The sequence below is a fragment of the Carassius auratus genome, chromosome 38, assembly GCF_003368295.1.
Source record: "Carassius auratus strain Wakin chromosome 38, ASM336829v1, whole genome shotgun sequence".
Lineage (NCBI taxonomy): Eukaryota > Metazoa > Chordata > Actinopteri > Cypriniformes > Cyprinidae > Carassius > Carassius auratus.
Genome location: NC_039280.1, coordinates 21,771,693 through 21,798,863, shown reverse-complemented (window position 1 = coordinate 21,798,863; position 27,171 = coordinate 21,771,693). Strand labels below are relative to the sequence as shown.

Genomic DNA, 27,171 nt, shown 5'->3' with positions numbered 1-27,171 from the left:
CCTGGTTTGCACTGGAACGAGCTGTTAGTAGGTCTGGCCCCTTGTGTGAGATCCATAAAACAAATGAGCTTAATTAGTAATTATTGCCTCGGCAAACACTACTAATGAACCTTAAATGAATGTTTGGAAAATAACTTGCTGTATAAGCTAATTATGTTTTACAACTATGGCTCCAAATGAGTTTATGTAGCCAATATAAGTTATTATCTTCCATATCTATGACCAGTGTTTTATGTTAGTTTGTTTTACATGCTGGACATGATCATTTTGAAAGCTTTGCTCTTGTTTCGAGCCAGATTAAAGAGCAAACGGCACAGTTTGCCATGCCGCAGAGCCAGCCACATAGTCCTGTTATTTTTAAAGGCCACATGACAGGCCATGACTCTCTCTCAGCCTGGGACGTCCTAATCGAATGGCTCAACTTGTTGAGCAGAGCTCTCACACGCGGCACACAGTTTCCATCAGGGAACGGATGAGAGTCCGTCCTGCTCCCCTCCCTTTTCCCTCTCTCTTTCTCTCTCCAGCCTCCGAACGCTAAGGACATAGAGCCGGAGTCAGCCTAGGGAAACTCAACACCAGCAGGGCTCCGGGGGCGGCTGTGTTTACTCATCACATGAGCACTGGGACGTTTCCTCAGCTGGGACAGCAGTGTTAGTTTCTGTTGCTTGCTGGGCGCCTCGATCTCTATAGTGTTTGTTCTGGAGGATCAGGGCAAAGGGTGCCGTCTCAAAGGTCACTGAGATTTCAGTGTGTTGGCAGCGTGAGAAGAAAAAGCCGGGCTGTGAATAGAGGAAGCAGAAGTTTGTTTGGAGTCTCAGAGGGATTCATATCATCTGCTCCACTTTGGATATTGGGACTATTCATCTGACATAACCTCCGTAACCAAACTCTTGCAGAGGAAAAGATGGCTGTTATTTCCTGGGATAAGAAACTCTTGAACTTGCTGAACTTGTTTACAGCTTACAGGAAAAAGTGAAACTTTCTTGATGGGCAGCCTTGTTTGTATGAGCAAGCGTTATGGGTAATATGTGTGGATGTGTGCGGGGCTCTAAAGAGGAGTGTTATGTTGATCCCACGAAAGCCCCAATCAGCCCTGCACCAAAGGAGCTCAGCGGACGCCGATACTTTCAAAGGAGGAAGAAGAGGAAATCGGCAGAGTTCAGTGCTACTGACTCTTTGAGAAGCCATGGGGCTGAGAGCTGTAGGAGTGATGACCTGGAGGACGTCACGTCTGGTAGGACTTCCTTCAGTCAGGTTGGTACGTTGAACTCGGAGCAAGATGAGATTCCAAGGCCCAGGCAGCCCAGCATCAGCCATGGGGTCTATGTTGGAGAAGTCCCAGTTCCCAGAGGTAAAACCGGGGGTAGACCAGGTGTTCATCAGATGGATGAGGACAAAAGCAGGCCCACTGTGGAGCATAATATACATAGGGTCACCAAGAGCTCCAGAAGCATCTCCTCGAAGGACGTGCTCTTGGAAAAGAAACTGTTGAGGAGACAGTTGAGGAGGGCAGTGAGTTTTGGAGCTGTGGAACATATGCTCCAGACACTGAGAGGAAACAACTCCTTGAGGAGCAGGGTGGATCATCAGCTGGAAAACATGGAGGGCTTCTCCAAAATTATATGGGACACTCAAGTGCACAGGAAGCGGAGGAGGGCCCACACTTGCTTAGGTTTAGTTTCCCAGGCTACTTTGGATACTGTCCAACAAGATCTTAATCATCCTTCTACTGAACAGCAGGAGGTAATCACAGCATCTGTCAACATGTGCGATGCCGTTTATGGCGCAACGCTGCAATTTTTGTGATATTACTTAAAAAAGAATTTAAACTAAATATCATACGCCCTTTACTTATGATACACGCTGGGTTTACTCCATGTTGTAATTGCCATAATTGCTAGATGACAACCCGCAACTTTGTAGTGGTCAGGCTGTGCAAGTCGGGGCTCTTAGAAAAGACTTGAAGTTGTTATTTTGAATTCTACAAAGACTGAATGATTGTTTTTCTGTTAATTCATACATGATGTGAATATAGCTATACAACAGCCTTGATTGCCTTATTGTTTTTAGAAAATATTTACTACGTAATAGAAATATTTAGGCCAACTGTAATTCATTTGACTCTTTTTGTCCCAAGTGATCGTCTCACCATCAGTCTGTGAGATGGCGATACATGATATCATCTTTCTAATATAATTATTTACTTGCTTAGTTTTCATTGCTGGAAAGTTAACCAACTCCAGCATAAGGCTAAAAGCAGCCAAATGTTTTTAATTGGACTGAATTTGTATTGAACATGATAACAATTTAATACAAACATTGTAAGTTACTAATTATAATTCTTACATTTCCTCATTTGTTTAAACAGCAGGATCAGACAATGAGCAAAGAACATTTACATTACTAAAAAACATCACTACATCACACAGACTTCAGTCGAGAGTGAGTTTACGCACTTTAAAAACAGTCCCGTTATAATCAGTGAAGCTGTCCTCACTGAACTATGATTAATAAATATTACACATTGCATGTTTTTATGATGAGAGTGTAATAAACAAATCTCCATATTCATCGGGAAGAAGGAGGCGGGAACCGGCGCACAATCAAAAAGCACTTTAATATCCAAAATAAATACAAAACGGCGCACCAGCCCCTCACGGCCGACTGGTGCGCATAAATAAAAAGCACACACATTAAAATAATGTCCCAGGCCTGGTCCTCTCTCGTCCTTCAGGGTCGTCGCTCCAGTTTTATATCCTTCCATCTCCTACGTGGGACTCGATACTAGCGGTGGGGCTCAGGTGTAGCTCATCTCCAATCACTACACCTGGCCTCACTCCTCGTTCCCACGCCTCTCGGCCCCGCCCCACTCGCCACATACCCCCATCGCCCCTCGCAGGCCGGGGGGTACTCCCGAGACTGCGCTCTACTCCGCCCCCCCCCCCCCTTCCCTCCGGGGGAGACCGCTCACGGGGACCTGCGGGAACCTGGGGGTAGGACAGACGAGGCGAGAGAAAAGGAGATGGAAGGAGGAGCGACAGGGACGAGAGAGGGGAGAGAGGAAAAAAAAAAAAAAAAAAATTCCGGTTCCCAGACGCACTGCTGCTCGGCCCTCCACCGGCTGGGTGATCTCCTCCGCGGTGCCTGGCGGTGGCACTGGACGGCCCTCGGCGGACGGCGCGACACTCCTCCGCCGCCCGATGGACGGCGACGGCTCCTCCGGTTTTGGGCAGCCGGCAGGAGTCCCCCGTTCCCTGCCCCTCCGGATTCCTTCGCGGTGGCAGCAGGCTCCGGCCCCCTGGCGAACGGCGCCGACTCCTCCGCTCCCTCACGGACGGCAGCCGCCCCTCCATATCGTGGGCGGCCGGTAGCGAGCTCGCCCGTCCCCGGCAACTCGCTCCAGCCCACCGCCTCGAGCGTCCATGGCGGCACACACCTCGCCAGCTCGAGGGCACCGCGGATTCACCACAGCGGCGAGGGATCTTCAGCAGCGTGTCCCTCCTTCTCCCGGGGTTCGGCACCACTGTAATAAACAAATCTCCATATTCATCAGGAAGAAGGAGGCGGGAACCGGCGCACAATCAAAACTCATTTTAATATTCAAAAGTAAATACAAAACGGCGCACCAGCCCCTCACGGACGACTGGTGCGCATAAATAAAAAACAAAACATAAAGTAATATCCCAGGCCTGGTCCTCTCTCGTCCTTCACGGTCGTCACTCCAGTTTTATATCCTTCCATCTCCTACGTGGGACTCGATACTAGCGGTGGGGCTCAGGTGTAGCTCATCTCCAATCACTACACCTGGCCTCACTCCTCGTTCCCACGCCTCTCGGCCCCGCCCCACTCGCCACAGAGAGTATTTGCACGAGAGCTAAATTCAGTCAGCAAGTGTGAAATGAACCGCTCAACTCAGTGTGTCTCTGCGATGACTCATCTGAACGCATCTGATTGGCCATCGTGTTCATAAACTCATCGGAAACATGTGATGGGTTATAATGCGCTTAACACCACAAAAACAAGGAAAAATAAATATGGCAACGTCTCTGACAATCGTCGAAACACAATACTATCATCTATCGCCACAACCTTACTCTCTACTGTTTGAGACACATGCTAATTAATTTAGTTTGTACTTTCCACTAGAAGATACCAAGGGTCATAGTTGACTTTTATGTTGCCTTGTGATGTACCAGGTACTTTGTGTCATAGCTGTGACTGTATTCTTTATTTTTGCTATATTGACCCATCAGCATCTAGTAACTCCCGAGAGTTTCCATGATGTTGTCATTCATCTTGAGAGTCATGGCAGTGCATGGTTAGTCAGGGCTGACATGTTTTGGTGTGTTTGGTTCTTGGTTTGATAGCTCAGTCTTTCCACAGCCACAGTCTACACACCATGTGCTCTGCTGCCTTCTGACAAGCTATAATTACATCGGCCGCCAGATTCTCCAGAGTTGACTTGAATGTCAGCACAAACATGTTTTGTACACTTAGCAAGCTGTGATTGATTATTAAGCTGTTGATTTTAATATGTGGTGGTATAATGTGTTTTCTTAAATCAGTAGGTGCTGGCTTAGCTTTTGCTCCAGGCATCTGATTTTAGAGTTTCAAATCCTTTTTAGCAGTGCGAAGTCATGTGAGATCTCTGATGGTCAGTGTGTGTGTGTGTGTGTGTGTGTGTGTGTGTGTGTGTGTGTTATCAGCACTGTTCATTAGTCACCATCAGCATATTTAACTGCAATATTCACTCATATACTGCGTACATGGAGACTACTATAAATAGCTCTAAATGAAGAAAGAGAGCAAGCAACCTGTGCTGGTACATCACTGATCGGATGTCTTCAGCTGAGCTTCACTGCTGTAACAGCAGAAAACAGACATTTGGAAGTGATCACAGTTTTGTTATGGAGTGGCTATTGGCACCCAGTGGGTGCGGCAGATAAGGAAGACATCCAAAATGTGCAGTATTATAAATACCATAGCATATAATATCTACAGTATTGTTCAAAATAATAGCAGTACAATGTGACTAACCAGAATAATCAAGGTTTTTCATATTTTTTTTTATTGCTACGTGGCAAACAAGTTACCAGTAGGTTCAGTAGATTCTCAGAAATCAAATGAGACCCAGCATTCATGATATGCACGCTCTTAAGGCTGTGCAATTGGGCAATTAGTTGAATTAGTTGAAAGGGGTGTGTTCAAAAAAATAGCAGTGTGGCATTCAATCACTGAGGTCATCAATTTTGTGAAGAAACAGGTGTGAATCAGGTGGCCCCTATTTAAGGATGAAGCCAACACTTGTTGAACATGCATTTGAAAGCTGAGGAAAATGGGTCGTTCAAGACATTGTTCAGAAGAACAGCGTACTTTGATTAAAAAGTTGATTAGAGAGGGGAAAACCTATAAAGAGGTGCAAAAAATGATAGGCTGTTCAGCTTAAATGATCTCCAATGCCTTAAAATGGAGAGCAAAACCAGAGAGACGTGGAAGAAAACGGAAGACAACCATCAAAATGGATAGAAGAATAACCAGAATGGCAAAGGCTCAGCCAATGATCACCTCCAGGATGATCAAAGACAGTCTGGAGTTACCTGTAAGTACTGTGACAGTTAGAAGACGTCTGTGTGAAGCTAATCTATTTTCAAGAATCCCCCGCAAAGTCCCTCTGTTAAAAAAAGGCATGTGCAGAAGAGGTTACAATTTGCCAAAGAACACATCAACTGGCCTAAAGAAAAATGGAGGAACATTTTGTGGACTGATGAGAGTAAAATTGTTCTTTTTGGGTCCAAGGGCCACAGGCAGTTTGTGAGACGACCCCCAAACTCTGAATTCAAGCCACAGTACACAGTGAAGACAGTGAAGCATGGAGGTGCAAGCATCATGATATGGGCATGTTTCTCCTACTATGGTGTTGGGCCTATTTATCGCATACCAGGGATCATGGATCAGTTTGCATATGTTAAAATACTTGAAGAGGTCATGTTGCCCTATGCTGAAGAGGACATGCCCTTGAAATGGTTGTTTCAACAAGACAATGACCCAAAACACACTAGTAAACGGGCAAAGTCTTGGTTCCAAACCAACAAAATTAATGTTATGGAGTGGCCAGCCCAATCTCCAGACCTTAATCCAATTGAGAACTTGTGGGGTGATATCAAAAATGCTGTTTCTGAAGCAAAACCAAGAAATGTGAATGAATTGTGGAATGTTGTTAAAGAATCATGGAATGGAATAACAGCTGAGAGGTGCCACAAGTTGGTTGACTCCATGCCACACAGATGTCAAGCAGTTTTAAAAAACTGTGGTCATACAACTAAATATTAGTTTAGTGATTCACAGGATTGCTAAATCCCAGAAAAAAAAAAAATGTTTGTACAAAATAGTTTTGAGTTTGTACAGTCAAAGGTAGACACTGCTATTTTTTTGAACACACCCCTTTCAACTAATTGCCCAATTGCACAGCCTTAAGAGCGTGCATATCATGAATGCTGGGTCTTGTTTGTTTTCTGACAATCTACTGAACCTACTGGTAACTTGTTTGCCACGTAGCAATAAAAAATATACTAAAAACCTTGATTATTCTGGTCAGTCACATTGTACTGCTATTATTTTGAACAATACTGTATATACAATGTTATTATACCATAGCCAACATGTGTTACTAGACAGGATGCAAATATATATCTGCTATCTGCTATACTTTGGCGCTAAATGTCTTTATATTACTGCTGTGATGATCTCTTTTTTTAATGACGTTCTTGCAATTTTCACATCTATTTACATAGAGGGGAAATTATTAATATCATGTCAATGCATTACATTGCATTTTCTGTATGTACTGATGCATGGATTTTTATTAATTTTTAATTACAAAACTCTTGAAGCGTTTGTTAGATTATTTACAGAACAGATTTGAATTTACTTTATGGCAAAAACTACATTCATTAAAAAAAGGTGCAATTCTCTAATAGGAGTGGTTTCCTTTTTAAATAAGACAAGGTTTGAAAGAAGACTCTTAGCTGTAACCGATGGTCTCCTGTCTGCAGATCTCGGACATCCACGTGACAGGAGAGTCCGAGGACATGACAGCCAAGGAGAGACTTCTGCTGTGGTCCCGGCAGATGACCGAAGGCTATGTAGGCGTCCGCTGTGACAACTTCACTACCTCCTGGAGGGATGGACGGCTCTTCAGTGCTATTATTCATAAGTACAGGTAACAGCTCAGCAATGTCCATTTCTAAAAAAATAAAAAATAAATACCATGTCCAAATATGCATGACTGGCTTATATTTCAGCCCAGAAAGAAATCATGTCTTTCCTAAAGAAAAGAAGCCTGTTTTGGGGGCTGGTAAGATAGCTGTCCTGAAGTAGATGTAATGCTAATGTGCTAAATGTAATTGTTCCTCATATGCTCTTTATGTGTATGATGTCCTCGATTATGTGCGTACAAGTCTTTGACACAGTCCACATTGATTTTGTCTGGTGATTTACACAAACCCAGTGTTACTCCAGACTCAGTTTGAGTGAATGGAAATGTCGTATACTTTTTGATTGAAGCAAGATGATGATGTGTAATATAAACACATATCTGACACTGAAAGATATCAGACATGCAGAGACTGGATTAAGATTGTATTGTCTTGATTCAGGCCCGACCTGGTGGATATGAGCAGAGTATCAACACAGAGTAGCAGATCCAACCTGGAGCAAGCGTTTGGTGTGGCCGAGCAGCTCGGAGTGGCCCGACTGCTGGACCCAGAGGGTGAGTCAGCGCCAAACTAATGGCCTCATCCAGCTTACGTCATTACGCATTATTATATTGTCAACAACAAAGTTGATTGGTTGAATATGTGTAAACTGTCAGTTATTGTTTTCATTTAATTAAATGGTTTAAGCATGGATTAAATAATATTAGATTTTTATTTTTATTTTTTGGGATGCATCATTCTGCATCCATTGATTGGCTACCCCTGTTGAAAAAACAGCATATGCTGGTTAGGTATGTTTTGAAGCATGGTTGCTGGTTTAAACTGGTCCTTAGCTGGTCCTGAGTAGGAGCTAGATGCTTAGGACCATCTTAAACCCAGCTCACGACCAGCTCAGGACTTGCTTAAACCAGCAGCCATGCTTCAAAACACACCTAACCAGCATATGCTGTTTTTTTTCCAACAGGGACTTCAGCTGCCCATACTCTTCTTTACTTGTGGATGTCCTCTCCTTTTTCACCTCTGCTCTACTTTGTTTCAAATGTCATTAGAAAACAAATTCATCATCATGCCACCGTTTTCTCATTAAAAACATTTTCACAAAGATGAGCCCATAGAGTGCCTTTGTTTCTGTTGGTGATGTGCGAGGCTCTTGAGATGCGATCGTTGTCTCAGAGTGAGAATGAGCTGCTAGTTAACACAACTCTGCTAGATGTCTGGAGTGAGGCGTCACTGATTCAGCTTTGACGTGTGGTTTTCACCAGAGCTGCAGTCTGAGTGTCAGATGCAGGATTTCAAGGTCATTTGTAAAACAACACTGCGATCTAAGAATAGCATTCAATGCCCAACACTATCCTCAGCAGACTAAACCATGAATTCAACACTTAATAAAACTGTTAACTGTCTGTGATGGAAGGTTACATGAAGTATTCTTTTTGGCAAAACTGTTCAATGTTTTATATATTTGCATGTTTGTCCATTCGAGCAGATGTGGACGTGTCGTCTCCTGATGAGAAGTCTGTTATTACGTATGTATCAACGTTATACGACGTCTTCCCCAAAGTACCGGAGGGTATGGAGGGCATCAGTGCAAATGTAAGTACAATCACAAACAGCTATAATATCACTGACTCTGTGAAAAAAAAGTACACTTTAGCGTAGTTTAAAAAGAGCAGTGTTATGGAAAAAAAGTGCAAACTGAAGGTAAATGTTTATTAGAGTAATATTAAATGCAACTAGCTGAACTTCAGAGTAATTGTTTTAAACATTAATCTGTACAACTGTATATGTACTTTCATAATTACTGCCAAATGACTGGACTACAAAAAATATTAAATAACTAAAATATACTGTCATCTTTCAGAAATTTGTCATGTATTTAAAAACTAAATTTGTAATGAAGTTACAATTTAGTACAATTTAGTAAATGTAATACTAAACAAAAGAGAACTGGAGCGCTGCTGGAATCCCTTGTATCCTCTGGTGCTCTTGGAAGGGTTAAATATAGAAAAAGATTTTGGAAAAAAATCCAAGTCCAGGCACTCAATAGGATGCAAAAGTTAAAAAGCCTTTAATGGTTGGGCTAAAGCATTAAAACACCAACGCGTATCGGCCGATACGCGTTGGTGTTTTAATGCTTTAGCCCAACCATTAAAGGCTTTTTAACTTTTGCATCCTATTGAGTGCCTGGACTTGGATTTTTTTTCCAAAATCTTTTTCTTAGTAAATGTAATATTGAATAACACACTTTCTGATATAATTATAGTAAATCAATTAAAATAATTATACTAAGTGCTTTACGTGTGCTTTAGCATGATAAAATAAGTGTACTTGAACAAAAAAAAAGTGCTTTAAAGCAAACCTTAATTTGACATTTTGAGATAAAAAACAAAACAAAAAAAAAACAAATTTTGTACTTGAATTGTACTTAAGACATGAAATTGTGCTCTCTTTAAGTTCACTCAAGTGGCTTTTTATTAGATTAATATTATATTATCTGTGAGTTCACTACAAATGCATGTGTAATACAATTAAGCACACTTCTTTTTCACACGTGTCGCACTGAAAACAGTGCAAATACAAATCACTTAAAGGGATCGTCTGTGTTAGACGTGAGCTCTAGTAAAGCATGACTTCTGAGGATACTCCGGCTGACAGCACATACACATCTCAAGGATGATGTTATCTACCTGCGTGCTGTAGTCAGGTTTTAGCTGGGTGGGTGGTGCAAAGAAACGTTGTGTCTACACTTCCACATTACATCAGCATTCCACGTTTCTTGGAAGAGTTTGTTATGAAGGAATCTGTTGATTCTCTGGAGTCATTCCCAGAACACTGGATGATTCTGCTTGAGGAAGAGTGTGAAGTGTGTATGCTGCTTTCCATTCAAGACACATTGACCTTGAATTCAACGTGCTCGCACTTCTTGAATAAATGAACAAATGAATACGATATGAAGAAAGTGATACGTCCTATAAAATGCCAGCGTTTACAGTTTTCTTACAATTACAGTGAAATATAAAGATCTTAACCAAAAGTTGATGTTCCTGAAACAGGATGTGGACATTAAATGGGTTGAATACCAGAACATGGTGAAGTACCTCAGCCAGTGGATCAAACACAATCTGACTGTTATGGCAGACAGAGATTTCCCCAGAAACCCTGTGGAACTTAAGGTGAGATGCCTCACACTTTCATATTGCTGTTAAGAATGTAATCCATGTTACTCTATGAGTTTCCTGAATGGATAGATGATTTATTCTTTCATGAAATTACGAAATAATTTAAATTGTATGTGTATTTATAATTTGTTTTTGTTTTTTTTTACATAGAAAATCCATAAACCAGACCATATATTTATGCAAAACAATGTTTCTTTATTATTTGGAAGTAAGAAATCTAGCCCAGACAGTTGCTTGTAGTTCAGATGCAGCTTTCGCTTTGAGGCAGATTAACGGTACATGTCCCTCTGGAGAAAAGCACTGAAGCCTGAAGAGCAGCTCCATCTTTCTGTGCTCATAACTCGAGTGGCTATGTTGTCTTTTTCTCTGTCTGATTGATAGAAATCTCTTTTTGTCAGGACTGACACTTTTTGACTTTACAGGCACTTTATACGCAGTATCTACAGTTCAAAGAGAATGAAATCCCACCAAAAGAAAATGAAAAGGCCAAAATCAAGCATCTCTACCAAATGCTAGAGGTTTGTGTCTTTTTTTCTTTATGTGATCATTCATATTGTTGAGTGTACGTGACCCGTGTAGGGGTGTGTTAAACGCTGCTGTATGTTGTTGTGTAGGTGTGGATAGAGTTCGGTCGCATCCAGCTCCCTCAGGGGTACCATCCTAATGATGTGGAGAAGGAATGGGGCAAGCTGATCGTGTCCATGCTGGAGAGAGAGAAGAGCCTGAGGCCTGAAGTGGACAGGTATGAGATGATTTACACACGCTATCTCTCCATCGCTGTTTCTTAAAGGGGGGGTGAAATGCTCATTTTCACTCAATATCCTGTTAATCTTGAGTATCTATAGAGTAGTACTGCATCCTTCATAACTCCAAAAAGTCTTTAGTTTTATTATATTCATAAGAGAAAGATAGTCTGTACCGATTTTTCCCGGAAAAACACGAGCGCCTGGAGGCGTGACATGTGGGCGGAGCTAAAGAATCACGAGCGCGAATAGGCTTTTGCTTTGAGAGCATGTGGAAGCTGTGACATTACCGTGAGGAAAAAAAAACCATCATCCAAAACAAACCATGGCTAACAGTCAGATTCAGCCGTTTATTTATGATCCAGAATCAGATCCCGAGGCTGAAACTGAACGAGAGCAGCAGCAGCAACGACTCGCTCCGAGCGGGGCTCGACCCCGGGTCTTCGATGGGAGGCGGATGCACTAACAAGGAGGCAGAGATATTTGAAGCAGTTTTACTCACCGCCTGCGGTTCAAACACACGATCGTGACCCTTTTTCGTTGGGACTGCATCATCCTTAAGAAATAAACGATGTGCAAATCCGTCGTCAAACTGGGCCTTGTTTGTAAAACAAGCATCTTCGAAATGCAGGGAACAAACAAAAACACTTGCACAACTCCGTTGATGCTCTGTAAAAATAAACTCCATTCTACTGAGGAATTCACTTGACATTTTTGACATAATACATTCTTAATATATTTTTTGTTATCATATCAAACTAGCAACAATACAATATTAAAAATGTTGAAGTTTTAGAACTAGAATGTTTTTAGAAAGGTACTATTTCTTCATTTATAACGGTCAGTTCAACTGATTTTGAAGTGATTTTTCATATCGTATGCTCTTTTTGTTTGGGTGATGTATGGCAGGGATGCAGAACTCCGTTCCTGGGGGTCATCACAGCCCTGCAGAGTTTAGTTCCAAGTTGTGCACCCCTGATATATGGGGTATTTATAATATTAGGTTTTTAATTATTAATGATGTTTTTATTTAGATGTTAGCCCTCTGGAGTCTAAGGGTATTTTTGGGGCCTGGAGAAGTTTTGTCATGCCCTGATATTTGTGCTTTTTTCAGTTTCTTATAAATATCTAAATGACTTAAGTCTAATCTCACTCTAATCAGCACAAACGGGGCTATAATAATATAGCAGCATGTGTGTACATGATTGTGTTTTTGAGTTTATTTAGAATATATTTAATTATCCCACAACATATTTTAATATTCACTTGTGAGTGCAGTTAATCAGTTTATTAGGTACAATCAAAGCTGACTTTTAAAGCTGTTTTTTTTTTTTTTTTGCATCATTACTCCAGTCACACAATCCTTCAGAAATCCTTTTAACAATCAGATATTTTACAAAAAAAAAGAAAGAAATATATATATATATATATATATATATATATATATATATATATATATATATATATATATATATATATTTTACAATTATTATTATTATTATTATTATTATTATTATTATTATTATTATTATTATTATTATTAATGTTGAAAAGAGCTGATAATTTTTTTTCAGGTTTTTAGGAGGGATAAATTGAAAGAACAGCATTGTTTGTTACAGTTACATTTATTTGTTACATTAATATTATTTACATCAAGCTTTTGAATGGTAAAGTATTGTGCGTTGTTATTGAATAGCGCGTTCAGCGCGGGGGCGTGGTCACATTAAAGATAATGAAGGGAGACGTGAAAAACGGACATTGCGTTGTTTTCATATAGATTACTTTATAACAGTATATCTGTTTTCGGCAGCACTTGTTTAGTTTAAAAATAGACATGTCAATCTTTCTTTAGATTTATCTCTCATGTCTTTTTGTTGAGTATTAACGGAGTTACAGTTCATTTTAATGACATGTTTGTAAATGAAGATCAGCGAAGACAGCACACCTTGTTTGTTATCTTTATTTTATAAGTGCACAAAGTTCTGTTGTTTTTATATCTGTATACAATAAAGTAGTATTGCTCTTATCTGTAGGATCAAAACTGAAAGTGTAATTTAAGTTCTTTTCGGGGTTATCAGGAGAAAATGCCTCATAACGCGTATCAGCATTAATCGACTTCAGAGGGTTACGTTTCCTCAAGTCTTTATAAAGTCCTTATATTAGTTTTATAATCATTCCTTTTCTTGTCATTTGTGGGATTAAGCAATAAGAGCATTATGGTGTTTTTAAATTTCAGTTGCAAAAATCAAAGTTCGAATCATTTTCTTAAAGAAGTTCAAACAGTCAATGGTTGTGATTTGATTAAAAGTGTTTTTCACTTAAAAAATGTCCACTAAAGTACGTATGTATATCTGATGTACAGTGACACATTATATAAGAATATAAAGCCGCGTTTCCACCGCAGGAACTTTACCCAGGAACTAGGGACTTTGGCCTGGTACTTGGTGTGTTTCCACGCAGAGAGCAGCCTCACTTCGGCTAGACCTTCTGATATGTGCCGCTGGCTCTGATGTGTCTTTAGTGGTTAAACATAAAATATAATTCAGCAGCGGGGTTAATCTAACAGGTTTTCTTTGGTCTGTATTCAATTTATCTATATGTTAAAATGAAAATAAAAAAGGCAAATTTATATAATATTTCGTTTCATTGTAATGGCTGCATATACACATATCCCTGAACTAAGTACATTTCTTCAGCTGTTATTATGTTTAAATGAAAACCAAAGGAGGCAGTGGTATTTGATATCATATTTCGTTTTATTGTAAATACATGGCAAGGAAAATTGCAGTAGCCAAGACGAGCTGACTGAAGTTATCAAGTACGCTGCTGTTTATAGATTTACCGGACTTTCGTTGTCGCGGACATCACACTCCCGTGACGAATGCACAAAGTCTGAACTAACTACCGAGGATGCACGTCCAAAAACAGCGTACTTTCTTTTTTAATTTTTTTAGTTTTTTAAAATCAGCGGTACTTTGTATTGAGAAACGCGCGCAGACCTACGTCACCAGTCTATTTGCCTAATCTTCCCGGTACTTTACACCGCGGTGGAAACGCAGAAAGCAACAGGTCTGGGGGGAAAAAGTTCCTGGTACAAAGGTTCCGGGTAATTTCGGTGGAAACGTGGCATAAGGAATCAAAGTTGCCACGTACCATGTTCCAGTTAGCTCCTGCTGGTAGATATTTTGTTTCTCCTTTGACAGAAATTGCTAAATTTTCTGTATATTCTGATGAAATAGAATGATGTTTTTCAAGGGATATTTATAATACCAATATTTATAGCATTTTTTTAGTTTAGTAGGTGTTTTATCAGTGCAGAGTTCTTAAAAGAGGTTAAAATCTGGTCAGCCCTGCGCCAGCCAAGCAACTGCCATTGAGATGAACATGAATGATATCGATGGCTTACTCTGGAGCAGCTCATTAGATGCCGCTCTCCTGACTGCAAACACTGCGCTGCTGCCAAAACACTGCTTGGTTTGTTTGAGCATCCCAAACAATTCAATATAGCAACCGATGGGGCATAACAAGTTTATATCTGATCAGTTGGACACGAGGAAGTGTTCGTTGGACTCAACTATTGTGTCAATCAATTATAAATCCATTTATATGTAAATTGTTGAATAATGAATTGAAATTAGTGTTTTGTTTGCACTGAAATGAGTTCTGTTTGTGTTTAATGTTTTGGGGCCATTATGTTCATGAGTTCTGTTTGAGGATGCTTGTTCAGTGTCTTAGTAAACATGTATGTTAGTCATTACTTAGGGTTAAAATCACCTTTCTATGCATTTCAAATATATAAGATTGCTATGTAATATTTTTGTTATATTGCCAGCAGAGATTTCCTGCACAGAAATGACTGTCAGAACTGTTCAGTTCACAGTTGTGTTACTCATAGTGTTTAGGTGAAAACATGGCGTTGGAAATTACCTGGAAATATATAGAAATCATTCATGTTTTTGATATTTATTATTATTTATTAGCAGTTTTATGTACACATGATTATGTGTGTGCCTTGACCTCAAAACCAGTCATAAGGGTCCATAAAAAAAAAAAAAAAAAACAATACTGAGAAAATCACCTTTAGAGTTGTCCAAATAAAGTTCTCAGCAATTAATATTACTATTATCAGTTGTGAAATATTTATGGTAGGAAATTTACAAAATATCTTTATGATGGAACATGATCTTTACTTAATGATTTTGAAATTATTTTAAAAATACATTTATACAATTATTTGTTTCATATATTATTATTTCACTCGAGCCTCTGTCCAGCACACCGCTTGTCTCAGTAACTACTCTGTGTATGGACCCAGGTGAGGGAGGTGTGGTGTCCTCTGCTAAATCCTGCACAAAAAGTGTCCTGGTGTTTGATTGTACCTGTCTTTTGTTTTTCGCAGACTTGAAATGCTGCAGCAGATTGCAAACAGAGTTCAGCGAGACAGTGTAGGCGGAGAGGACAAATTAGTGTTAGCACGGACAGCTCTGCAGTCGGTGAGTTCCAGTATACGTCTTCATTTACAGTCATTATCAGATTTCATTTTAATGATCAGAAATTGTATTTATTTGACAAGTAAAACTTTTTTCAGAAAATGTGGATACATATTCATTATCACACACACACACACACACGTTTGTTTTTGTGCATAGGTGTAATGGTTTTTATTCTGTACAAACTGTATATTCTATGGCCCTACACCAACCCTACACCTAACCCTAACCCTCATGGGAAACTTTGTGCATTTTTACTTTCTCAAAAAAACTCATTCTGTATGATTTATAAGTGTTTTGAAAAATGGGGACATGGGTTATGTCCTCATAAGTCACCCTCTCCTTGTAATACCTGTGTCATAACCATGACATTATACAGAGTTGTGTCCTGATATGTCACAAAAACAAGAGCACACACACACACACACACACACACACACACACACATGGATGTTTAGATATTTTACTGGGAAAAATACTTTTATACAATTATTTTGTTAATATATTATTATTCTTAAATAATTGTTTTGTCTTTTTTTCTTCTTTTTTTTTTTTACATTGAAAATCTGAATGAAAATGAATGTATCCTGTAGGATGTGAAGCGGCTGGAATCAGGAATCCAGTTTCAGAATGAAGCAGAGATCGCTGGATATCTTCTGGAGTGTGAGAACTTACTGAGGCAGCAAGTGGTGGACATCCAGCTTCTACTGGACGGGAAGTTCTACCTCGCTGACCAGCTCGTTCAGAGGTCAGATCGTCACTGACTGAACTTCATTATTAAAGAGAAAAAATCACTGAGGCATTCTCAGAATGAGCAATAGAAATAGTTCACCTTGACTGTTTCTGAAAGCTGTCTCCTTGATCTCTTCGGTCCTCAGGGTGTCTAAGCTCCGAGACGATCTGCTGGCTTTGAGGACAGAGTGTTCAACCGTCTACAGCAAAGGACACACGCTGACCTCAGAACAGACCAAGAAGATGATCTCTGGCATCACGCAGAGTTTGAACTCAAACTTCAGTGCTGGACTGTCTCCTGCGCTCAGTCACGGAGGCCTGGTCACATCAGACGGCAGCCCTGCGATGAGCCCGGCCATGACCCCCGGCATGACCCCTGCGGCGGTCCAGACTTACCTCAGCAGCAGAGGAGGAGGAGGCATGGAGCCCGCTGGCCTTCAGCAGCTCAAACACATGCAGATCCCCAAGCCCATGCTCAAATCCTCATTCCTGGACCCCAGCCTGACCGAGGATGAGGCTCATATGAAGTTTGTGCAGGATCTAATCACCTGGGTTGAGGAAATGCAGGTATGTTCAAGACTTCAGATTCTTTTAATCCTTCATTCTACTAGTGCACTGCAAAATTCCTTCTTAATTACTATTTTTGTTCATTTGTCGTCTGTGTATATGTTTAACAAACAATCTCGCTTTCTACATGATTTTAATGATTAAAAATGCCAAGTGCGATGGTTTGAGTGATGATGCAGGTTTATGATTAAAATAAAAAAGTGACCTATTTTTCAGTTGTTGTTTTTTTGTGGCGAGGTTATCTCATGTTTTTTTCCCGATCTTTTTGTCTCTGAAAGGTTCGGCTTGATCAAGCAGAATGGGGATCTGATCTGTCAAGTGTTGAATCAAATTTAGGGAATCATAAAGATTTTCACAAAGCCATAGAAGAATTCCAGATGAGCATTAAAGAAGCCAATGTGAGTGAGGTAATACACATCATTACATGTGTTTAGATAAAAATATCATTATAAACCCAGAATATGTTTAAAGTGCTTATCTTAACAGTTAACTTAAAAATCCTACATTTGAGAAAATCTGTGAACAATCTGTTTCTTTAAATGACAACAAATGATGGTCTTAAAATCTAAACCCGAGTGTGTGTGATTACGCAGATGACCCAGCCGCTGAAGCAGAGTTACTCCGAGGAGCTGAAGACGTTAGAAAGCCAGTACGGCAGGCTGCTGGTAACGGAGCTTTGTGAAGATCTGCTTCTAAACCTCACATTCAGTAAGAAGCGTGCGTCTCAGTTTGGTGTGCTCTTGTGTCTTCAGAAATGCTCCGGTGAGAGGCAGAAGCACCTGGACAGTCTGTATGATTTTGTGTCCCGCGCCACGCAGGAGCTGATCTGGCTCAATGAGAAGGAGGAAGAGGAAGTGGCTTTCGACTGGAGCGAGAGGAACAGTAACATTTCAAGGAAGAGAGATTATCATGCAGTAAGAGCTTTCAGCCACATCAAACCAATAAAAGAGCTACTGATTTATTAATGTCCGTCATATTTGTATTGTTTCCAGATAACCCAGTGGTTTTAATAATGTGGTGATCATTTATTTATTTAAAGCATTATTTTAATTGTTATTATTTCTTGTGCATCTATTGTTAGGGTCATTTTAATTTATTTTATGTAAAGCACTTTGAATTACCTTTGTGTCTTTATTCTTATAACTTGCCCTGCCTTGTCATTATATACATAACCAAAACCTTTTGCAATGTATTATTTATCACTCAGCTCTAGTTGGTCATTAGATGGATCATCTATGCTAATTTAGTGTTTTGCTTTAAGGCTTTATTCCAGCAATATGAATATCCACCCATACGATAATTAAAATGAATCCACAAGGGCCACTAGAAATGAACTTAACCTGTGCCTGCAGTTAACACATCCTCTTCTGTTGGAGCAGTAATGGCACCTTCAACATCCGGCATGATCAAGATTTTGTGTCACTTCTCTTGCCTTTGCATGTTGAGGTTCAGGTTCGGGTTTTTAAAGGAAGCTAGATATCTGTGCCTGGAGCATCTTCATATGTCCACGTCTGTCCACAGGATCTCATGAGAGAACTGGATGACAAGGAGCAGGTGATCAAGTCAGTACAGGAGAAGGCAGAGAGCCTCCTGCTGGAGAACCATCCTGCCAGACTGACCATCGAGGTACAGCCTGGGATCACATCACTTCACTAGACTCCAAACGTGAAAACACCATCATTTTCATGAATAAAACCAAAGGTCGTGAAGCTAGAGTTTAAGAAATAGTGAGGCCAAACATTCTACTGTATCATCATTTTAATGCATTCATGCTAGCTTTAGTTTTTTCTCAAGTAAAACACAAATGGAGAAGTTTAGCAGAAAGTTCATGCTGTTCATTTACTCATTTCCATACAAAGAAAATGTATCAGAAATGCATTAGCAAAGTAGGTAGGTTTGGGCAAACATCATATTCATTGCTTTCTAAGAAATTTTCACTGAGAATCTTCCCTAATTCTCATCCATTTAAGCTTGTCATCATCATATTAAAAGTTCAGTGCTCAGTGGTAGAGCATTGCATTAGCAGCGCAAAAGGTTATGGGTTCGATTCCCAAGGAACACACATGATGTATAGACTGTATAAATGTATAGACTGAATGCACGATTTGGATAAATGCATCTGCTAAATGCATAAATGTGTAATGTAATGTCAAGTAAAATAAAATAAAGATAAGTTATCATCTGTGCATTACTCAGGCGTACAGAGCAGCCATGCAGACTCAGTGGAGCTGGATACTGCAGCTCTGTCACTGTGTGGAGCAACATCTGAAAGACAACGCCGTCTACTTTGACGTGAGTTACGCAGCTGTTTTTAGCACAACTGATTTTTATAACTCATCTTAGACTTACAAGTATGCTCTTACTCTCCTTACAGTTTTTCAGTGGTGCCAAAGAGTCGTTGGATTACCTTAAGAGTCTCCAAGATGCCATCCACAGAAAGTACAGCTGCGACAGAAGCAGCAGTTTACATCGGCTGGAGGATCTCATTCAAGAGTCCATGGTTAGTCTGCTACCACAACATAAAATCATGTAATTATTCGGGTTTGGAGTATTAGGGACTTAAAGGGTTAGTTCATCAAAAAATGAAAATAAGGGTGCGTTTTACTCACCCCCGAGGCATCCTTTCATCTTTCAGACGAATCCAGTTGGAGTTATATTAAAAATTGTCTTTGATCTTTCAAGCTGTTTCATTGCAGCGCATCAGTCCAGAAGAAGTGTCTCACACTCACACGGCTCCAGGGGGTGAACAAAGTCCTCCTGTAGAGTATCGATGCGTTTCTGTAAGAATATCCATATTCATAACGTAATAATCACTGAAATCTAGCTTGCGCTCACTGGTCTGGGGGAATGATGTATGAGGTCAGCTTCGAGAATACTTTTTGTGCACAAAGAAAACCATAACATAATTTATTCAGCAATTCTTCACCCCAGAACATAATCAGCGTTGCTTACCTCTGAACATAAACAGTGCTGATTACATGATTACATTCTTGGGTGCTCTCCAAAATGGCGGAAGACTAACTTAATTTGTGTCCTAAATATGAACAAATGTCTTATGGGTTTTGAATGATATGAGGGTGAGTAATTAATGAAAGAAATTTCATTTTTGGGTGAACTATCCCTTTAATGACTAAAAGAAAGAAGTAATAAAAATATAAACAAGTTCTATTTCTTAAGATTCTCCTCCATGAATATTTAGGGTGTAGATGTGCATGACTGATGCTAGACTGATGTTTCTTCACAGGATGAGAAAGAGCAGCTCCTGAAATACAGCAGCACAGTGGGTGGGTTAGTGGGACGGGCAAAGTCTGTAGTTCAGCTCAAGGCCCGTAACCCAGAGAACCCCATCAGGACCTCCACACCCGTCAAAGCCATCTGTGACTACCGCCAGATAGAGGTACGTTCAGCACGCTGGAACTGCTGCATGCATATTAACAGTGTTTGGTATAATGCATTCTGTGACCCCTCTCTCCTCAGATCACCATCAGCAAAGAAGATGAGTGTGTTCTAGTGAGCAATTCTCACAGGGCGAAGTGGAAAGTGATCAGTCCCTCTGGAAATGAGGCCATGGTGCCTTCAGTCTGCTTCAGTGTACCTCCACCCAACAAGGAGGCCATTGAAATGGCAAGCAGGTGAAGACAGTCTGGGATTTTATTTTATTGGTTTATAATATATATATATATATATATATATATATAGGGCGTCAATGCATTGGTTGTTGGTTGGATGTTGAGATGCAAAAACAGAGGCAGCTGAACATGAGCCTGCAGGGTTTAAATTTTACAGTAGTATGGTTAATTTAGCTTTTCTCACTGCACCAGGATGGAGCAGCTGTATCAGAATGTTCTGGCTCTGTGGCACCACTCTCACATTAACATGAAGAGCATCGTATCCTGGCACTATCTGATGACTGACATCCGCACCATCCGCAAAAGCACTGTTGCCTCGGTACAAATCCTCTTTTTGCATTCCCTGAGATGAAAGTGGTTTTAAAACCTACGGAGCTTATAGTGCAATGTTAACTTCCCTCCCTAGATCAAGACGCTCTTGCCGGGTGATCACGAGCAGGTGCTGAGCAGCCTTCGGTCCCACTTTGAGGACTTCCTGAGGGACAGTGATGAATCTGAGGTTTTTACGGTGGCTGATCGTGCCCAGCTGGAACAGGAGGTTCTGGCTTGTAAGGAGTACTATGAGGATCTCCTTAAATCTGCAGAGAGAGGCGAGTTACTGTACACATGTACACAAGTAATGCAAGTTATGTAATCAGATTACATTTTAGAGTAACTAGTAAAGTAAGGTATTACTTTTAAACTTACAAAAAGAATGATTTTTCAAATAAGTAAGGTGATAAGTAATCATTCACTTACGCCTCTCCTGTCTCCTGTTCAGAGAAATCAGGAGTGAAGTGCAGAGGCACTTTCTCTTTTGGTGTGAATGGGCCAAAAGTGGCCAAAAATACTGTATAAAAAAAATTTGTATAAAAAATACAAATGTTTTGTTATTGAAAAACAAATCCAAGCCCAGCCCATGTAACAAGAAGTAATGCACAAATATGATCATAATGCATTGCAGTCTATAAAAAATAACTAAGTAATGCAATTAGTTAAATTTTCTCTGATCAATATATATATATGAAATATTATCTGCCAAATCAATTGTCAAAAAAACATAATTGCAATTATATGCTCATTGAGGCTTATTGTGTTGCCACTAGTTACATTTTAATTATGATGTCACCGAGAAACTGGCAAACAAATGCACAGCCTGCAGATTATTGTTTGGACACGGAGTCTCATCGATGTTGAATGTATTGCCCTCTGGTGGTCAACAGAAGAACACGAGGAGTCCGTGTACAATCTCTTCATATCTGAGGTGCGCAACTTCCGCATGCGGGTGGAGGGTCATGAGGAACAGCTGATCCGGAAAATCCGTACCCCGCTTGACAGAGATGACCTGCAGGAGTGTGTGCTGCGCATCACCGAACAGGAGGTTTGTTAGAAATGTTATCAATGAATATAATATAGCAGTTAATACAAAAAACAAAAAAAAATCAGTTAATCCTGGCCTCTCTTCTCATACACATCCAGAAGAAGAAGGTAGAGCTGGATAGGTTGAAGGATGACCTGGAGAGTCTGAGAGAGAAGTGTGACGTCTTCCTCAGGCAAGCAGCTGCCTCTCCATCCGTCCCTGCGCTTTCCTCTGAGCTGAACATCCTCACTCAGAGCATGAACCAGGTCTACTCCATGTGCTGCATCTACCTGGAGAAGTGAGTCTTTACTTTGTCCTCAAATGAGGTGTGTTTGAAAGAGTTGAGGAGAGTTTATTGAGTAATTCGCTGGAGATGTGACCTAGTGTTTAGTCAGTGTGCTGAGGTGCTCATGCAAGTATTGTGAGTTTGAATCAGACTTGTGGCACTTTCTAGTTGTTCCCTTTTCTCCACATCATCTCATGCCTGCTTTCTTGTCCTTGTAACATGTTCCCAGCATTATCCAAACTTCAGATTGATATTACCAGGCTAATGTAAATTGATCTTTAAATCTAAACTTTGTCTCCATTTCTTGTTATGGTCAGCAATCGCTGGTATATGATTTCTATCTGACTTGTTTGATGTGATCCTCTTTTTCACTCAGGCTGAAGACAGTGAGTTTGGTGGTGAAACACAGTCAGAGTGCCGAAGCTCTGGTAAAGCTTTATGAAGCAAAGTTGTGCGAGGAGGATACAGCCAATGCTAATATCAAATCTATTGATGGCGTCATGAGCACTCTTAAGGTAACACAATCTCATTGTAACTTTGAAAATGCAGTCTAGATGATGGCTCAGCCAATAAATATCTTTGGCTTATCACTTTTGTTTGTAACTTTTAGCAATGGAGGTCTGAAATCGATGAAAGGCGTGAGGTATTCCATGACTTAGAGGACGAGCTGCAGAAGGCACGAGTGGTCAGTGAGCGCATGTTCAAAACGCACAACGAGAGAGACTTTGATTTGGATTGGCACAAGGAGAAGGCCGACCAGCTCAAAGAACGATGGCAAAACATCCAGTCTCAGATTGAAAACAGGTCATTAAGTGGATGCTTTCACCCCTAGATAACTCTGTGCTGCAACGATAAATACATTTATATACCTTCATAATGTGTGATATATTGATTTTTCATGGTTATTAGGCTCCGGGACCTGGAAGGCATCAGCAAATCACTTAAGTATTACAAAGACACATACAACAGCCTTGATGAATGGAGTAAAGAAATGGAAGCCAAGCAGCTCAAGGCCCAAGAAAATCAGCCCGAGGATAGCAAGGCATTGGCTGAGTTCCTTAACCAGCAGAAAGTACGAAAAAATAAATTGTACATATTTATATAATTTTTTTGCATCAAATCCTAACATAGAATTTATTTCTAGGTTTTGGTCGCAGAAATTGAGCAAAAACTAAGTAAAATTGAGGAATGCCAGAAGTATTCAGAGCAGTATGCAGTTGGAGTGAAAGTAAGACAAAATTATCACTTTGAAATATTCTGACATATATGGTACCATATGGTAGACTGTGGTATGTGATCATTGCAATCATGCAGTAACATAATTTTCCATAGTACCATTAAAGTACTACTGGGGAATTTTACCCATGATACTTCATCCCCAAAGCAAACAATAAAATAGACACTAAAATAGTAAAATGGCAATTAAGTATATGGTAATAGAAAGTTATTTAACTTCAGAATGTTTTTTTTTTTTTTTTAGGACTATGAACTGCAATTGATGACTTATAGAGCCATGGTTGAGTCTCAGCAGAAGTCTCCTGTGAAGAGAAGAAAGATGCAGAGTTCCTCTGATGTCATCCAGCAAGAGGTATGAGAGGAAATATAACCATTTTTATAATCATGGTTAATATTTTCATAAATTGGCTTTTTTCTTATATTGGCATTATTTTTTTGTTTGTTTGCCTCCTTAGTTTATGGACCTTCGTACACGTTATACGACCTTGGTTACTCTGATGACACAGTACGTGAAGTTCGCAGGTGAAACACTGAAGAGGGCAGAAGAGGATGAGGTAGGACATTTGTTGACTTCCCATCTTCAATGCTTCATCCAGTAGAGTTGATTAGTATAGTAGATGAAAAACTATTGCTAGTTTTATTGCATGCTATTTGGCAAGACTATGCTTCCAGCCATATTTCATTCACCAAAGACACATTAGAACAATGACATACACAAACATATTTTGGTGTTTCCTTCAATACAAAATGTTCCTCAGTGCTTGGACATTTATTTTGATAGAAAATAGGCTGTATTTTGTATCATTACTGGTTACCTTTGGTGTCTCTTGGGAAAGTATTTCCTTGAAACATGCTGAAGACTACATGCAACTATGGTGGTGGTTTTTAAACCTTCCATTGGTAAGTGGGCAAAGACCACCTCTTCTCTTCCAGGTGGTTGACTGGAAGATGACTGTGTCTTTCATTTCAGAGGAGAAAGTCACTGGAAAATGCAGAGTACTTGAGCTGGACTGAGAGCATGGAGCTGCAGAAATTCTGCAAGCGAAAAGGAGATCGCAAAGATTCGCTGCCAGGTACTGGAACTCAAGGCTTAGCTGTCCAACAAGCGACAGCAGCTGGACATCCTGGCGGCAGACCTTGAGAAGCAGAAAAAAGTCCACTGAGGATTTGACCATACAGAAGTCAAAGGCTGAGTATGAAGGCCAGAAATATCATGTTGAACTAGAAGGTGTCATCAAAAGCAAGGTTTCCATCGAGCAAAAGTTGAATCATGCTCGACAACTGGTTCAGCAGTCAGAGGCCAAACAGGCCTCGAGGGAAGTGAGCCTCCGCAATCTTAAAAAGTGCATAGAGGAGAACATATTAACCCGTAAGAAGCTGGAAGATCATTTACGTCGCAAGGACAGTGACGTCCAGGGCCTGGAGGAGCACAGTCGTACATTAGAGTGAGAATTTAGAGCTAAGGAAGAGACAGAGGCAGTGCTTCTTAGCCACGTGAGAATCATGGAAATGGATCTGGCCCACCAATCAGAAGTCAGGATGATGCAAGTTGAATCAGTGTTGGGTTTCTCCAAAGATGGTGGACAACTGGCAACTTTTAAAAACAGTTCTTCAATAATCCACTCTGAATCTGAGGCAGAAGTCCTGCAACGCAAAATGGAGGAACTCATTATGGGCAAAAAGCGAGCTGAGACTGAAATCATGTCCCCGAGTTGTCTTCCAAACAATCTGAAGTAGAGCAGGTGACATTAAAGGTGAATGAACTTAATAGAAAAAATCAGTTATTGGAAAGTGATACCCGGCATCTTAAGGTAAGTATTGAGTCAATCCAGCAGGACAAATCACATGCTGACCATAAGATTAAAACCCTGAAAGGTGAGGCAGAGGTTTTAAAGGAACAACTGCAGAGAGCCAAAGAAGAAATCAATCTGAAGACAAGAACAGAGAAGGAAGCTCAACTCAAAATCTAAAACTTTGAACTAGAGCTTCAGAAAAGTTCCTTTCAAATGATACAGCTTATCAGGAAAGTAGAAGAACTCAAGAAGATTAACATGGAGAATGAACGTTCCATTAAAAATGTCAAAGCAGAGCTTGAAAGAGCATCCATCGAGACTGACAGTAAGGAGCAGTACATGTATATACCCAGATCCCATGCAGAAAGTGCAAAATCTCAGGTAAAAATCATTGAAGAGGAACTTCTGAACAAAACACAGGTATCTCATGAGCTTCAAATCAGACTTAAAGATTACAACGAAGAAGCCAAAAAGACCACAGAGCTACAGCAGAAGATCAGGTCTCTCACACTGACCATCATCAGCTATGAAAAAGATATTTCGATTATCACCTCTGAGAGGAATCTGGCCAATCAGAAGGTTCAGGAACATAAAGTCGAGATAAATAACCTGAACACGGTTAGCAGGATCAGTGGAAGTTCAGAGAAGGCCACGGTAAAGCCTGAAACAGGACATTTCATCTCTTCAGAGGGATAAGCAAACAGATGACCAGAAGTTACAGGTTTTAAAATGTGAATTTGATGAACTTAGTTCCACACTAAAAAGAACAAAAGATGAGCTACAGCGAGTGACTGAAGACAACAGCTTAAGTCAGTCCAAACTCAAAGAGCTAGAGGTAGAACTCCTAAGGAAAAGTTCTGTTATGTGAGAATTGAGCTCAAGTGCGGATAAATCTGTGCTGAATTTAAAACGAGCTAGTCACTTTTCAGAAGGATAAGAATGCAGCGGAAGACAAAATCACAAGTTTAACTCTGCAAACATCAGAGCTGAAGCAGAAGTTGAGACAAACCCAGGAAGAGCTTAAACAGAAGCAAAACCAAACAGCAGCTGCTGAGCTGAGGTCACTAAAACTTGTTGAACAGTTGGACAACTGTAAAAAGATGCTTGACGATCTCAAAGGTAAGCTCGATTTACAAAAGAAAGGCTATGAGACTCTACTGCAGCTAGTGCAGGCTGAAATGGTGCAAAAGCTTTCACTGCAGGAATCAGGCTTAAAGTTGGAGCACGAGAGGAAATGAAGGAGCGCTCATATACTTTGGAAACTGCTGAGAGAGACAACAAGCACCTGTCTCAAGATGTGGAGAAGTTGAAAACATTGACTTCTAATGCAACAAAAGCCAAACAAGAGCAACTCTGCAACGTACGCACACAGTTGGATGAATCTGACAGGAAGAGCGGGATACTTGACCTTGAACTTCTCAAAGCAAAATCCAAGATTTTTGATTAAGAAAATGAGAAAATCTCAGTAAAACCCAATATTTTTCATCTTGACATTAAACACAATGACAGTTCCAACGAGATATCAAAGTTAAAGCAAAACTTTGACATCTCAGAAAGGTAAGCAAGAACTCTAAAGGAACAGATTGTTTCATACATCAGTGAAATGAAGTCTCTACAGGAGAGGGATCTAAGGCTTGAGGTAGCAGTCAGTTCTGAGAAGAAGCATCTGAAAGAACTGGAGGCACTCAGACAAGCCAGTCATCAGTGTGCTAAAGATGAAGAATTGGCAAAGCTAAAGACTGAACTCCAGCTGACTCAGAAAATCATTGCGTCGTTCGAAGAAGCGAAACGGAATCTGGAGGAGGAGCTCAAGAAAATTAAAATGAGCTCTGAGGTACGACTTCGTGTATTCACAGATTCATAAAACTATCATTAAAGGTGAAGTGTGTCCTTTCAATTTCCATTTCACTGAACCAGAGTTCAGTTACTCCCCCTGTATTCTATTCGCACCTGTATTTTGCAG

At 40.2% G+C, this 27,171-nt stretch overlaps 1 protein-coding gene across 8 annotated transcripts in view; it reads left to right on the top strand.

Moving 5' to 3' along the window:
- dst (dystonin) overlaps positions 1-27,171 on the top strand; it is a 160,375-nt gene that overhangs the window by 56,316 nt on the left and 76,888 nt on the right. For 7 of the 8 annotated variants that reach the window (XM_026224744.1, XM_026224752.1, XM_026224745.1 and 4 more), the window contains 27 exons: positions 7,053-7,219; positions 7,656-7,768; positions 8,701-8,807; positions 10,268-10,387; positions 10,816-10,911; positions 11,008-11,135; positions 15,536-15,629; positions 16,220-16,374; positions 16,505-16,925; positions 17,204-17,332; positions 17,519-17,590; positions 17,678-17,839; positions 18,447-18,551; positions 19,122-19,217; positions 19,300-19,425; positions 20,170-20,322; positions 20,403-20,557; positions 20,747-20,873; positions 20,961-21,144; positions 21,757-21,914; positions 22,013-22,191; positions 22,556-22,694; positions 22,790-22,983; positions 23,089-23,251; positions 23,324-23,407; positions 23,660-23,767; positions 23,871-23,969. In XM_026224744.1, the coding sequence (XP_026080529.1) occupies positions 7,053-7,219; positions 7,656-7,768; positions 8,701-8,807; positions 10,268-10,387; positions 10,816-10,911; positions 11,008-11,135; positions 15,536-15,629; positions 16,220-16,374; positions 16,505-16,925; positions 17,204-17,332; positions 17,519-17,590; positions 17,678-17,839; positions 18,447-18,551; positions 19,122-19,217; positions 19,300-19,425; positions 20,170-20,322; positions 20,403-20,557; positions 20,747-20,873; positions 20,961-21,144; positions 21,757-21,914; positions 22,013-22,191; positions 22,556-22,694; positions 22,790-22,983; positions 23,089-23,251; positions 23,324-23,407; positions 23,660-23,767; positions 23,871-23,969 (3,834 nt within the window). Of the gene's footprint in view, positions 1-455; positions 1,744-7,052; positions 7,220-7,655; positions 7,769-8,700; positions 8,808-10,267; positions 10,388-10,815; positions 10,912-11,007; positions 11,136-15,535; positions 15,630-16,219; positions 16,375-16,504; positions 16,926-17,203; positions 17,333-17,518; positions 17,591-17,677; positions 17,840-18,446; positions 18,552-19,121; positions 19,218-19,299; positions 19,426-20,169; positions 20,323-20,402; positions 20,558-20,746; positions 20,874-20,960; positions 21,145-21,756; positions 21,915-22,012; positions 22,192-22,555; positions 22,695-22,789; positions 22,984-23,088; positions 23,252-23,323; positions 23,408-23,659; positions 23,768-23,870; positions 23,970-27,171 lie in introns of those variants that run through there. The other variant, XM_026224746.1, reaches the window with a different exon arrangement.